Source organism: Macaca nemestrina, chromosome 14 (assembly GCF_043159975.1).
Source record: "Macaca nemestrina isolate mMacNem1 chromosome 14, mMacNem.hap1, whole genome shotgun sequence".
Classification (NCBI taxonomy): Eukaryota; Metazoa; Chordata; class Mammalia; order Primates; family Cercopithecidae; genus Macaca; species Macaca nemestrina.
The window spans coordinates 62,518,801-62,532,468 of NC_092138.1; the positions used below are offsets into that span (position 1 = coordinate 62,518,801).

Sequence of the window (13,668 nt, forward strand, 5' to 3'; positions counted from 1 at the left end):
TCTAGTGGGTGGAGGGAGAGCTCTCTCCTGTCCCACTCATGCCTAACTACCTACAACACTGTTACTAATGCATCATCTTCATAACAAAGGATAATAAAGAGTGAAACCAGTTCACAACATTTTCTGTGCTTGCCCTGGACTTTGACTGCTCATCCAAGGTTCTCTGAATGTTTGGAAGTAGTTTAGCCTGGTGGTGAAATTCCTAAATTTTCACCTTTCTCTACTTCATTTCTATCAGTGGATCATTCTTTCACTAACAGAACATTTAAACTGCACAGCACAGGTAAACATAGGACTTAGAGAATCCCTGGGCAAGGCCATACCTGGTGGAGAGGATTCCAGTCCTGCCAGCATAGGCATAGAGAGTTGTCTGAAGCAGATGCCATATAGGGCATGTTGAAGGGCTCCCACTGACTGCACTCACAGGGGGCCTCTGGATCCACGCCATCTCTAAGCCTGAAAAGAAACAGAGCCAGTGAAGATGCTTTATTTCACTCTGCACACCAGACCACCCTGATCAGGTTTTGAGAGGAGGATTTTTAATGACATGCTGTATGGAAAACCACTGGTTATAGAGTGTTATCCAAATACCAGTACTATTCTCATTCCATAAATGTAGGGGTACCATTAATTTACTCTGAAAGGGATATATTTCCGGGTGTGGTGAGGAGGCCAGCCAAGGCTTCATTTCCTAATTCCCGATACCTCTCCTCCCAGTCCCGGTCTAGTTTCCACCATTTGTTAAAAGGTTACTGGCTGACAGGACTTTTCTAATTTCTAATTTTCAGAAAAGCAACATTTCCTTACAACGTGTGATCTCTAGAGAGCAAATGCTCCAACTGTGCTCCTTACAGCTTATCTTTGGAACTACCAACATAAGAACATGATTTTCCCTAGAGGTTTTAATGCTGACTCCAGAGACTCCATCTAGCTCGTCTTTGAAATCACAGTGTGAAGCATAGGGCCACAGTCAATGTTCATTCGGCCAAGACTACAAGCTTGGCACTGAGCTTGTCTGTGATTTCAAAATTAACACACAAACTATCAAACATATAACTCAAAATTAATATAACCCACTATTTGGGCCTCCAGGTATGACTACAGATCCGATGCAAATCACTTGTGAATATTTGTGATGCATTAAAAATCATTTTAAAAAGGATGTTCAAGAATAGGACATTAGGGGAAAGTTGGGGAAATTTGAATAAGGTCTGCAATTTAGTTACGAGCATTGTTCGAATGTTAATTTCCTGGTTTCGTTTCCTGGTTAATTTCCTGTCAATGTTAATTTCCTGATTATGTAAGATGTTAACAGAGGTAGCAGGGTGAAGGGTATAAAGGAACTCTATTTAATTTTCGCAACTTTTCTTTAAGTCTAAAAGTATTTCAAAATAAAAGTTCCAAAAATTCTTTTAAAAAGGATACTCAGTTTTCAGGTGGCCCAGTGACCTAGGGCGGTGGGCTGCATCAGTCAGGCACAGAGATGTGGAGCCCTGCCCTTGTAGCTCCTCTGCCACGCAGGATCTGCAGGCTTCCTCTTCTGCACTGTGTTCATTGGATGTTTGCCTCCCAGACTGAGGGGGAGCTCAAAGGGACCCAAATTTTCAAAGAAAAGTTTTCTGGAGCTACAGCCATCCAAGTCACTGACATTTCAGGAGGCTGTAGGTGATGTATAAAATCCAAATCAAACCAGAAGAATTTAAAGAAACGAGAACTGGGCCGGGCGCGGTGGCTCAAGCCTGTAATCCCAGTACTTTGGGAGGCCGAGACGGGCGGATCACGAGGTCAGGAGATCGAGACCATCCTGGCTAACACGGTGAAACCCGTCTCTACTAAAAAATACAAAAATCTAGCCGGGCGAGGTGGCGGGCGCCTGTAGTCCCAGCTACTCGGGAGGCTGAGGCAGGAGAATGGCGTAAACCTGGGAGGCAGAGCTTGCAGTGAGTTGAGATCCGGCCACTGCACTCCAGCCCGGGGGACAGAGTGAGACTCCGTCTCAAAAAAAAAAACCCTCAGCACCAGATGATTAATCAGGCACTAAAAAAGGAAAATCAAAGGGATGCACAGATTGCAGGTATTTACCTCTGTCCCCAGACACTGACCTCCATGCCCCGGGGCTGTGTAGATGCAGCTACCTAAAACTTCAAATGAACTTGACTGGAACCACTCTTTCCTAGGCATTTGCAGAAAAAAAAAAAAAAGTATCTGCTTTGTTCGTAGACATTTCCATATTATAATTAAAGAAGAATGTGTTATCTATTTAGATGTTAATTAAAGGCAACAGACAACTGGTGGAGGAGAGTGGTGGGAAAAGATGTTCAACTCAAAAAACAGATGGAGATCTGAGCATAGGTGTCTGAAAAACTAAGGAAATATAAAACTGGGACAAATCTCACTAGTGCTTGAAATTAAGGAAAGGTACCATCCATGAGCCAAAAAATTATTCTAGAGATAATGATATTGGTAGCCAAAATGAAGAAAGGGGGCAAAAGCCAATGTCCAACTCACTTCTCATAGAAAATTAGTGTGTTTGGTGGGAAGGATGTAGAGGAGAACCTGAATCCCCTCAACATCCACTCTCCCTTGGAGGAACTTTAGAGCAGTGGATCTAAGAGCCTAAGAAGGTAGGAGGGCTGGGGGCTCAGGGCATAAGCTTCAAACCAGAGCAGCAGCAGTGGAAGCAGGAGGCACATCTTCCCAGTGCGGCAAGGCTCAGCCCTGAGACAGCAACAGCAACGCCCAGAAGAGGCTGGGCAGGAGACAGGGCATTTCCTTCCCTGAAAAAGCGGGCAGGAGCATGAGGAAAAAGCCTGGTGGCAGCAAGTCTGACTCCTAGCACAGTCATTTCCTCAAACAAAGATGGCTGTGCCAAACGTCCCACCAGGCCTGACCAAGGCTTCACGGCCTACACATTTCTCTCAGGCTGTGCCATCGCTGAGCAGCGAACCAGCCTCCAGCTCCAGTTAGAAGGGAGATCCTAAAAGCATCCAGAAGTGAGAATACCCAAGAAGTATCCTTACAACACCCATCTTGGATAGAATCTCATAGATCAAGTTTGAATAAAAAGAAACAATAGCCGGGCCAGTGGCTCACGCCTGTAATCCCAGCACTCTAGGAGGCTGAGGCGGGTGGATCACCTGAGGTTGGGAGTTCAAGACCAGTTTGACCAACACGGAGAAATCCCGTCTCTACTAAAAATACAAAAACTTGGCCAGGCGTGATGGCGCATGTAATCCCAGCTACTCCAGAGGCTGAGGTAGCAGAATCGCTTGAACCCGGGAGGCAGAGGTTGCAGTGAGCTGAGATCGTGCCATTGCACTCCAGCCCAGGCAACAAGGGTGAAACTCCATCTCAAAAAAGAAACAATAGTAACTATATAGTGGGTCCTATTTTTTTTTTTTTATGTAAAACATAGAATTCCAGAAGCAATAAATTAGCATAACATTACATAATATAAATTTGTGTTTCCTCCTTTTCTTTCCATCTTTTTTTTTTTAAAGACAGGGGCTCACTACATTGTCTAGTCTGGTCTTGAACTCCTGAACTCTAGCAACCCTCCCTCCTCAGCCTCTCAAAGTGGCGGGATTACAGGTACGAGCTACCACGCCCTGCCCAACCTATTTCCTTCTTTTCTTTTTTCTCTCTCAAGCAGTAACAGGCTCTGTGCTTCCTTCCTTGTGGAGGTTTATGGCAGAGCAGAAAGCATAAGTTGCTGCAATGCTTCCCTTCCTGATTGTTGGCTCCAAAATCTAAAACAGTTGGAGATTTGCCAATGTCCTGAGGGAGAAAAGATTCTCTGAGGGAATAAGAAGGAACAGTGAGTATATTCCCTAAAACCAAGACAAGATTCCCAGAAGCCTGCAAGTAGATAAGACCACAGCCCTCTCACTGGTCCAGGAGGAATCACTGAGAGGTTCCCAGTTAAGCCAAAATGCTGCACATGCCATGCCTGGCACAGACACAGCAGGCCTAGGACCGGAAGGTGCAGTGCAAGACGGCTCAGTAGTAATCAGAACAGACTGAGAACCAATGCCTGGGGCTTCCACTCCAATGTCCTAAAGCTGTGTGAGACCCCCTTTTTACCAACCTAGAATGAGAAAGTCCACTAAAAAAATTAAGTGAATTCCCACCAATCTAACAAGATGGGGTCCAGAGTCAAAATTCAGGCAAGGAACAGAGAGTTTTAAGTGTGATGTTTCATGCATACGTGAGTGTTTCACTATACATCTGTTTTGCACATTCACTAAGTTTTTTTTTTAAGTGAATTCAATAAAATAATAGTACCTAAACTGTTATGCCCAGACCGTTTATTCCCCGAAGAAGACCACCAGAGTCCAGAGTCAAAGCTAAGCAGCAAGGATCTTTATTACAGGTTCAAACCTGGAACTCTCCCTCGCTCGTGAAACGAGACGGGCAGGAGAGCTCCCCCACTGAGCTCCGAGCAGTGTTATATAGTCTAAGAAAAGTGGGCATAGAGTTATTATACAAATCAGATATATGATTGGCTAGTGTTTGAACAAGGCGATTTGGCTAACTATGATTGGTTCCTGCCATTTCTGATATTTTGGTTCAAACTTTGAGGCGGGAGAGCAGGTTTATGGCAGCAAGAGTTTAGCTTACTTAAACACGTCTTGTGACCTTGCCTCAGAACTTACAAAATCTCTGGTATGTGCAAAACAAAATCTCTGGTACGTGCAGAAAACCAGGTACTCACAGAACTTACGAAATCTCTGGTATGTGCAAAGATTAGAGAGCAGAACAAGGGTGTAGCCGGTGGGGGGCGGGTACACATCTATCTTTGTGTCCTTTCAAAACAACTTGCCTACTTTCCTCTCTGTCACTTTTTTCAAATTTGTCAAAGATGAAGCCTCTTGAGTTCAAATGTACATCCCTGGTCCAATCAGCCAAAGCCAGTGCCGGAGAGAGATGCCTCTGGTGTGCTGGGCTTGCCCCTTCAGGGTCCTCTTAAGGGCTGTGAGCAGGGCAGGCCCAGATGGACATGTCTGGGACAAGGTGTTAAGGCAGCCGCCTGAGTCGGAAAAGCGTCTGGCTAAGATCCAGACAGCCTAAAATGAGAGCAGGAAGAATGTTGTGATACCAGATATGTGATGACAGAAGCTTACAGAAAACCGGAAGAGATGCAGAGTAGAACCAACACGGCAAAAAATTAAATCAATAATGTTTGGACAAATTTGAGATGCTTTCCCAGAAAGCTAAAGAAAGAGAACAGAGATAAAATTATGAGAAAGAAAATAGATACCGAAAACAGAGACTGGCGATCTAACATGTGAATAATGTATGTGCCTAAAGAAAAGACCAAAACAAATAGAAAAGAAAGAACAATCATACAAAGAAAGAGAAAAAAAATCTGCCTGGACTAAAAAAGAAAGAATTACATCCTTAGATGAAAAAGCCTCATTAGAAGCCAGGTGGAATTAAATGGCAAAAGACCAGCTTCCAGACATACCGAGATGCAAATAATGAACTCTAAGGTAAGAAATTAATCCTGGAAGAATCAAAGCAGCAAAAACAAAATTACCTACAAAGAAGGAAAGTCAGGCTAACCTTTGCCCACAACACAGAAGCTAGAATTTTAAGAGGGAAAGATATAATTCAACAGTTCCCCACCGGTTAAGTTGTGTTTCCCATGAAAAGCAACTTGTGCGTGCTCAGACGTGCAAGGCCTCGGGGTTCACCACCACACAACCTTCCAGGGAAACTCCTCAGACAGGCCTCGCTCTAGCCTCGCTCCAGCCACATCCAATGGAAACCAGAGCATTGGATGTTATGGAATAAAAAGACCACAGTGAGCACTACAATCCTGTCAATGTAACCGTATGTTCAAATTATTATAGATATTGCTATTTAAAAAGTCACTCTTTTTTTTTCTGAGACAGGGTCTCGCTCTGTCACCCAGGGCTGTCTGTAGTGCAGTGGCACAATCATGGCTCACTGCAGCCTTGACCTCCTGGGCTCAAGTCATTCTCCCACCTCAGTCTCCCAAATAGCTGGGACTAGAGTTGTGTGGCACCACACCTGGCTAATTTTGTATTTTTTGTAGATACGGGGTTTCACCATGTTGCCCAGGCTGGTCTCAAATTCCTGAGCTCAAATGATCCACCTACCTCGGCCTCCCAAAGTGCCGGGATTGCAGGCATGAGCCACTGCACCCAGCCAAAAGTCACAAGAAAAGATACACAGCATAAAAGAAATAGACAGACACACAGATTACATTCTGAATAATCTAGGGCTAGGTGAACATGTTTTAGAGTAATTCCATTAAGACACAATAATAGTGAATTTGTGGAAAATTTACAATGATTAAGGGGGTAGGGACAGAGGATCTATACTTTAGAAGGTGCCTATTGTCTGAAAAGATAGAGCCAATAGAGGCACTCCACATGTTCTACTGTGTGGAATGGCCCTTTCCTTAGACAGCTTGGGCTGGCATCACAAAATGCCATAAACTGGGTGGCTCAAACAACACATTTATTTCTCATAGTCCTGGGGGCTGGGAAGCCTATGATCAAGGTACCAGCAGATTCCATTGTTGGTGAGAGCTCTCTTCCCAGCTTGCAGATATCCCCCTTCTCAGTGTGTGCTCACCTGGCCTTTCCTCGGTTTGGAAAGAAACAGAACTCTGTCTTCCTCTTTTTATTTATTTATTTATGTATTTATTTATTTATGAATGAAACGGAGTCTTGCTCTGTCACCCACACTGGAGTGCAGTGGCGCCATCTCGGCTCACTGTAACCTCTGCCTCCGGGGTTCAAGCACTTCTCCCTGCCTCAGACTCCTGAGTAGCTGGGATTACAGGCACCCGGCACCACACCCAGCTAATTTTTGTATTTTAATAGAGACAGGGTTTCACCATGTTGGCCAGGCTGCTCTCAAACTCCTGACCTCAAGTGATCTGCCCTCCTCGGCCTCCCAAAATGCTGGAATTACAGGTGTGAGCCACTGCACCCGGCCTGTCTTCCTCTTTTTATAAGGACATTAATTGCATCATGAAGCTCCCACCCTCATGACCTAATCTAAACCTAATCACCTCCCAAAGGCCCCACCTCCAAATACCAACACATTGGAGGTTAGGGCTTCAACACCAAAACGTTTCGGGGACACATTCAGCCCATAGCAGCCCTCCTCCTTCCCATCAGAGGGCAGCCTGCAGTGCTGCATCAGTGGGACCCGCTGCTCACACCACTGTCTTCTGCAGTCCCCCACGACATGGACCAGCACAGCTTCGATGGAGCGTACGCAGGACAACTTCCTGGCAGCTCAGGTCCAGACACCAGATAGCTCTAGCTCCTGTGCCCCTCCCTCCTGGCCTCACACAGCCCTGAGCCCAGTCTGTCAACTTTGAGTCAAATGTCAGGTAGCATTTCAGGCCCAGGGAAGGTGACCCTGAGAAGATGGAGGCTGACCCCCCAGATCCCTCCTGGGAGGAAGGGATGGGGAACAGGCTGGGGAGGGGCGGGAGGGCTGGCGGGTCATTCCTAGGTATGCTCTATTTCCCTGCAGGAAAAGAAAATCCCACTTAGCCAGCTGCACACCTGGCACACTCACCTGTGAGCAGCCTCAATTGCCTCCAAGCTTACAGCTGGGGGAGCTAATGGAGGAAAAGAAGAAGGAAGTTAGGCTGACTGGGTTCCCCCATGAATGGATTTCTCAAAGTGGGAGGGGAGGTGAAGAAGAGGGGAGGGCAGATCAAGGGGCTGAGGACAGCGGGTGATGCACATAGCCTACAAGTGTGTGCCCACTTCTGCATACAGTATGCACCAAATACGTTTACATTCTATCCATTTTGTACACTGACTGGATGAGTTTGGTTTACATTATAATCTGGGGTTATCCATGGCCATATAGTTATCTCACCATATTACTTATTGAATTGTGTTTAGGTTTCAGGGGGGCAAAACTGTCAAAAATTATTTCATTTTTAATCTATTATTATAGAAGAGATCAGCTGTATGTTTTTATATAAATGTTGATTACAATTCACCTTTAAGGATGGTCTCAGAAGTTTTCTGTGAATCATTTACCTCACTGAACACACAAGCTATTCATTATTCCTCTTCATAAAAACTACTGTTAAAATAGCATAATGCCAGCCTCGGCCACATGGCAAAATGCTGTCTCTATTTAAAAAAAAAAAAAAAAAAAAAGAATACAAGATTTAGCCAGGCATGGTGGTGTGCGCCTGTGGTCCCAGCTGCTCAGCAGGCTGAGGTGGGACAATCATGTAAGCCTGGGAGCTCAAGGATGCAGTGAACCGTGATCGCACCACTGCACTCCAGCCTGGGGGACAGAGTAAGACTCTGTCTTAAAAATAATAATAATAATATAATGTGTCTAAACACTATTTCACAAATGTTAGAGACAGTAAACTAAACAAAAGATCTATTGTGTGCTACAAGATAGGAACCAACAGGATTTTTAGTGCTAGAAAAATTCTTATCTTCTCCTTGGGTGTCAGATGTTGGAGGACAGTTAGTTCAATCAAAGCAAATGCATTTGTCTTAGACACTTTTTTTGAACCTTCAAAATGTAGCTAACAAGTACTTTACTGATAAGTTGGCTTCTATTTTTAAAGGGGAAAATTGTATTTTGTTTCTCCGATTTTCTTTCTTCTTAAAGAATTTATGTGATTTTCTTCCACACCCCAGTTGACATAATTTGAAAATAACACACCTCCAGGGTACAGGTAATTTCCATGCTCTGTAATCCATTCCAGAGCATTAAACTAGGGAACAATTTCCTTTGTTTAATAAAATTCACATATCCCTGAATAGAAAAAAACAAAAAGTAAGAAATCAAGCCTGTTACAAACATAGAATAAGTTTTATAATCAAGACAGGAATAACCCAATATTACAGCTATTATTTAACATTGCTTTGAATATTTTAACAAATAAGGGTGGGGAGAAGGCAATAAAAAGAAATAAATAAAACTATCAGAAAGGGGTAAGAATTATTGAATGACAATCCGCATACAAACTTCAGTAAATCAACTACCAAACTATCAGAACTAATCAAAACATTCGCTAAGGAGCTGGTTACACAACAAATTACCCAAATCGCTAACTTTGCTATATACGAATAATAAATCAAATATGATTAATATTATGAAAAATATACATCCTACCACTTTAATAGCAACATGATCTATTTATATATAAAGAATAACCATTAACGAGAAATGTGGAGGGTATAGATTGAAAGAAAACTACAAAACTGTGCTACAAGACATAAGGATTTGAACCAAATCGTTTCCAGGGAAGTGCAAGGGTTGTACAACTGAAGTTCTCCAGGCCCACTGAGACCCCATTCAAGGCCAAAAGCAGCGACGATGTAATGCCAAACGTAGAGAGCTGGGCGTTCTGCAGGATCCTAGTGATCAACCACTGGACGATGGGAGGACACTATGCTGAAAAGCTCACCAGGTCCATTTGTTGTCATGTTTTCATGGTAATGAGACTTCACACAAAAGAATATAAACGAGTGGAGCTGTACTATCTTCATAGATTGCAGGTTGCCTGGGATAGGAGTATGTGCCTCTGTGTTATACTGTAACTGAAGATTAAGCTTGCAGCTATAAAGATGAACCCCATTTTCTCAATAGTAGAACAAAATGAAAATTACTTTCTTGCTTACCTAAAAGTCTAATCGTTGCCTCTTTGTGCACATTAAAAAATGTTTCTTAAAAAGTCTAATCAGCCTTGGATAGAGAGGAAGGTCGGGAGCCAGGCTGATGGAGCCCTGCCATCTTCAATACCGGCTTTTCAGGATGCCCTGAACTTTGACATCCCACCAACAGATGGGGAAAGAGGAAGAAGGATGTTGTTCATGGACCAGATCGGAATAAGATGCCTTCCCTTCTGCTCACATTCCCCTGAATGCACTCAGTCTCAAGGCCAAACTATCTGCAAGTGGGGAGCCTGGGAAGTGGACCCACGCTGCTTCCACACCCCTCAAGGAAAGAATGGTCAACCGGGTCTACTCAACAGGTGAAGAAGGAACTACCCAATTACCTTCTTCATGTAAATGGAGCTTGCCCTTTACACATTTGATTTTACATATTTTGATGAAACTTTTCCTAAGATGCATAACAATTTCCCTGTTTCAACACAGTGGGCAACAGTAAGTCTTCTCCTAGGGCTGGCGACCGTCACGAACACCAGCCCTCTCACTGGGACTACTTCTAGAAACTCTTGAGGATTTGCTGATCCTCTGCCTCTATACTAAAAGGTCCTGGGTTACTGTCTTTTTAAAACTCTTTTGAAATGGTTTTTCTGAATCCTTCCTCGGAGTCAGATGGCATCTGTCACTTCTTCCTGCTTCCACAGGCAGACTTCTAACAGTTCCTTTCCCTCTAATGTCTTGCTTCTACTAAGGGTTTATGTTAAGGTGTACAAATTGCATCTAAAGTTTAAAAAAAAAAAAAAAACAGGGTGGCCAGTCATGGTGGCTCACACCTGTAATCCCACCACTTTGGAAGGCTGAGGCAGGAGGATCACTTGAGCCCAGGAGTTCAAGACCAGCCTGGGCAACATGGCAAAACCCTATCTCTACCAAAAACACAAAAATCAGCCAGGCATAGCAGCATGCTCCTGTGGTCTCAGCTACTGAGGAGGCTGAGGCAGGAGGATCACTTGAGCCCAGGAGGTCAAGGCTGCAGTGAGCCTTAATCTCACCAGTGCACTCCAGCCTGGCAGACAGAATGAGACCTCGTCTTTAAAAAAAATAATAAAATAAATTTAAATTTTAAAACAAAATTGCCTCAGACGAAATCCATTCCTGAGTAAAGAGTATGAGTTTTTATTACCTGTACTTTCTAGCATTGATTTTGGTTATCTAATCCTTTTCAAAATTTTTTCTTCCAAGTTTTTGTTGTTTCAGCAGTTGCAAATAAACAAGTATATTGACTGTGTGCAGTGGCTCTCACCTGTAATCCTAGCACTTTGGGAGGCCAAGGCCGGCAGATTGCTTGAGCTCAGGAGTTCGAGACCAACCTAGGCAACATGGTGAAACCCCATCTCTACAAAAAAGTACAAAAATTAGCCAGGCATGGTGACATGTGCCTGTAGTCCCAGCTACTCTGCACTCCAGCCTGGGTGACAGAGTGAGATCTTGTCTCAAAAAAACAAAATAAGAAAATTATGTTGGCTTATGATATAATCCTAGAAAGCAGAAGAAAATTATACCTAAAAGAGAATGGCCTTTCCAATAGAGTACTGACTAACGAGGTAAGAGGGATACAATATATTGTCACGTAGGAAAAGAGCCAGCTGCAAATGACATTATAGTGTAATTCCATTTGTTAAATTTTTTAAAAAAGCATACATTTGTAATGCATAGAAAAATATCTGAAGGAATTAGCAGTAGTTATTGCTGAGATGTAGGATTACTGAGAACTTTTACATACTATGCCATTTATTTATGTATTGTTTGGCTATTTTATAAGACGCAAGTATTTTATGTAAGCTAAAAAAACAAGAAGAGGCCGGGCGCGGTGGTTCATGCCTGTAATCCCAGCACTTTGGGAGGCCGATGCGGGTGGATCATGAGATCAGGAGATCGAGACCATCCTGGCTAACATGGTGAAACCCCGTCTCTACTAAAAATACAAAAAAATTAGCCGGGCGTGGTGGTGGGCGCCTGCAGTCCCAGCTACTCAGGAGGCTGAGGCAGGAGAATGGCGTGAACCTGGGAGGCAGAGCTTGCAGTGAGCCAAGATCACACCACTGCACTCCAGCCTGGGCAACACAGCGAGACTCCACCTCAAAAAAAAAAAAAAAAAGAAGAAGAAGAAGCTGGGTGTGGCGGTGTGTGTTTCTAGTCCCAGGCACCTGGGAGGCTGAGGTAAGAGGATCACTTGAACCCAGAAGTTCAAGGTCAGCCTGGACAATACAGGGGGACCCTGTCTCCATAAATCGATAAATTAAAAGATTTAAAACACAGTTCAGTGTCTTCTCAGAGCATGAGCTCGTGGAAGACATGGATGACAGATGAGCACTCCTCTATATACTGCCTGCTGCCACAAATAAGAAGCCTCTCAAAATTAAAATACTGATTTTTATAGACCAAAAAAGAAAAGAAAAGAAAAAACTAGAGGATAAACTCAAAGTTGATCTCATAGACAGAGCAAGTTCCAGGGAAGTGTTGCTGGTTTCTGCCTTGGAGGACCTCTACCTGGAAATCTGCTGGGTACCATATTAAGCACTTTCAAGAGCCCATCAAAGCCCTGGCAAGTTCGTAGTAACCAGAGCCACATTCTAACCTATATACCAGAACTATGGTGAAACTGTACTTCGCTGGGAAAGGATTCTGTGTTACGAAGGCTTCTCAGGAACTACTCCATTCTCTAATGAAAACACTGATCATCTAATGTGGGCATCCAACATGTATTTAGTAGGTTTTTGCCTCCTGGTGCATACTGAGGAGATCCCACAAGACACCTTCTGCCCAGCATTTTCTTGCTACCATGAATGAATCTATAAAATATTCACATGAATACAAATATGAACTCCAGAATACCCCAGTTTAAATGAAAATGCATTCACTGGTAAAAGTAATGTATTCATTAAATAGTGCCACAAAAGCGCTGCTTAACAGATTTTTCCGAAACCGAAGGTCATGCAACAAGAAGCATGTATTCTTTTTTTCTTAAGTCTACAGGTCTGCTGGGACAGATCAGCCTCAGGCTGTGGGTGTGGGAGTCAGTTGGGGCAGCTCTGCTCCATATGTCACACTTTGTATTGGGAACAGCAGAAAACCAAGAAATGTTCATGGCAATGCAGAAGCACAAGAGGGCAAGCCAAAACCCACGAGCATATTTTAAGCCTTTGCCAACATCATGTTTGCTGACATCCCATTGGCCAAAGCAAATCACATGGCCAATCCCCACATCAGTAGGACAGGGAAATATAGTCTCTCTCTACTGAGAGGAACCAAAAAGTCCCATGGCAAAAGGCAGGGATATAGGAGGGTTGAAGAATTGGAAACAAAAATGCAATCTGTCAAAGGTAACATTAACTTACTGTTAACCAGTTATACTGTTAACCAGTTATACACGTTTTAATATTTAACTGGTCTTAAAAGTAAGACACTAAAGGAAGAGGACAGAAGGAAGGGGGAAAAGTGAGACCTAGAAACACGTAGCATTTTGGACATTGCCTAGGACAGAGGAAGGGCTAGGGAAGGTCATAAAGCACAGCATCTTCGTGATTGAAATTTACTGATGAAAATCAGAAATGAAGAAAAAGAAGATAAGACAGCAGGAACACATAGATACATGAAAGATACAAGAAGTCCAAAAGAAAGACAAGTTTTAAGAAAATCACACTCAGAAATGAAATGAAGCTGTTCCAACATAACGTGTTTCTCCATTTGAAACTGGCATTTTTTTGTATGATCATCCCTAGTCTATTACCTGTAGTTTACTATTTATAATCTGAAAGAGCTGTGAGCCACTAGAACAATTTCTCTGCAAGAATCCTCTCTACAAGAAAAAAGAAAATGTGTATGTGTGGGTGTGGGTGTGTGTGTGTGTACACATACAGAATTTTTTTTCAAACCAGGCAGATAGAACCTCCCTGGAATTTGAACTCTGAATGTAGGGAAACAAAATTGAAAATAGTAAGAGCTCACTCGTCCTTATGTTTGCCCT

General features: G+C 43.3%; 1 protein-coding gene and 1 pseudogene across 1 annotated transcript in view; one reads left to right on the forward strand and one right to left on the reverse strand.

Moving 5' to 3' along the window:
- Positions 1 to 264: 264 nt before the first annotated feature.
- LOC105485653 (aprataxin) overlaps positions 265 to 13,668 on the reverse strand; it is a 99,734-nt gene continuing 86,330 nt past the window's right edge. The window contains exon 6 of the mRNA XM_071077901.1: positions 265 to 456. Coding sequence (XP_070934002.1) covers positions 297 to 456 — 160 coding nt within the window. The 3' untranslated portion in view covers positions 265 to 296. The remainder of the gene's footprint in view (positions 457 to 13,668) is intronic.
- Positions 1,484 to 2,101, forward strand: LOC105485785 (bolA-like protein 3 pseudogene; annotated as a pseudogene).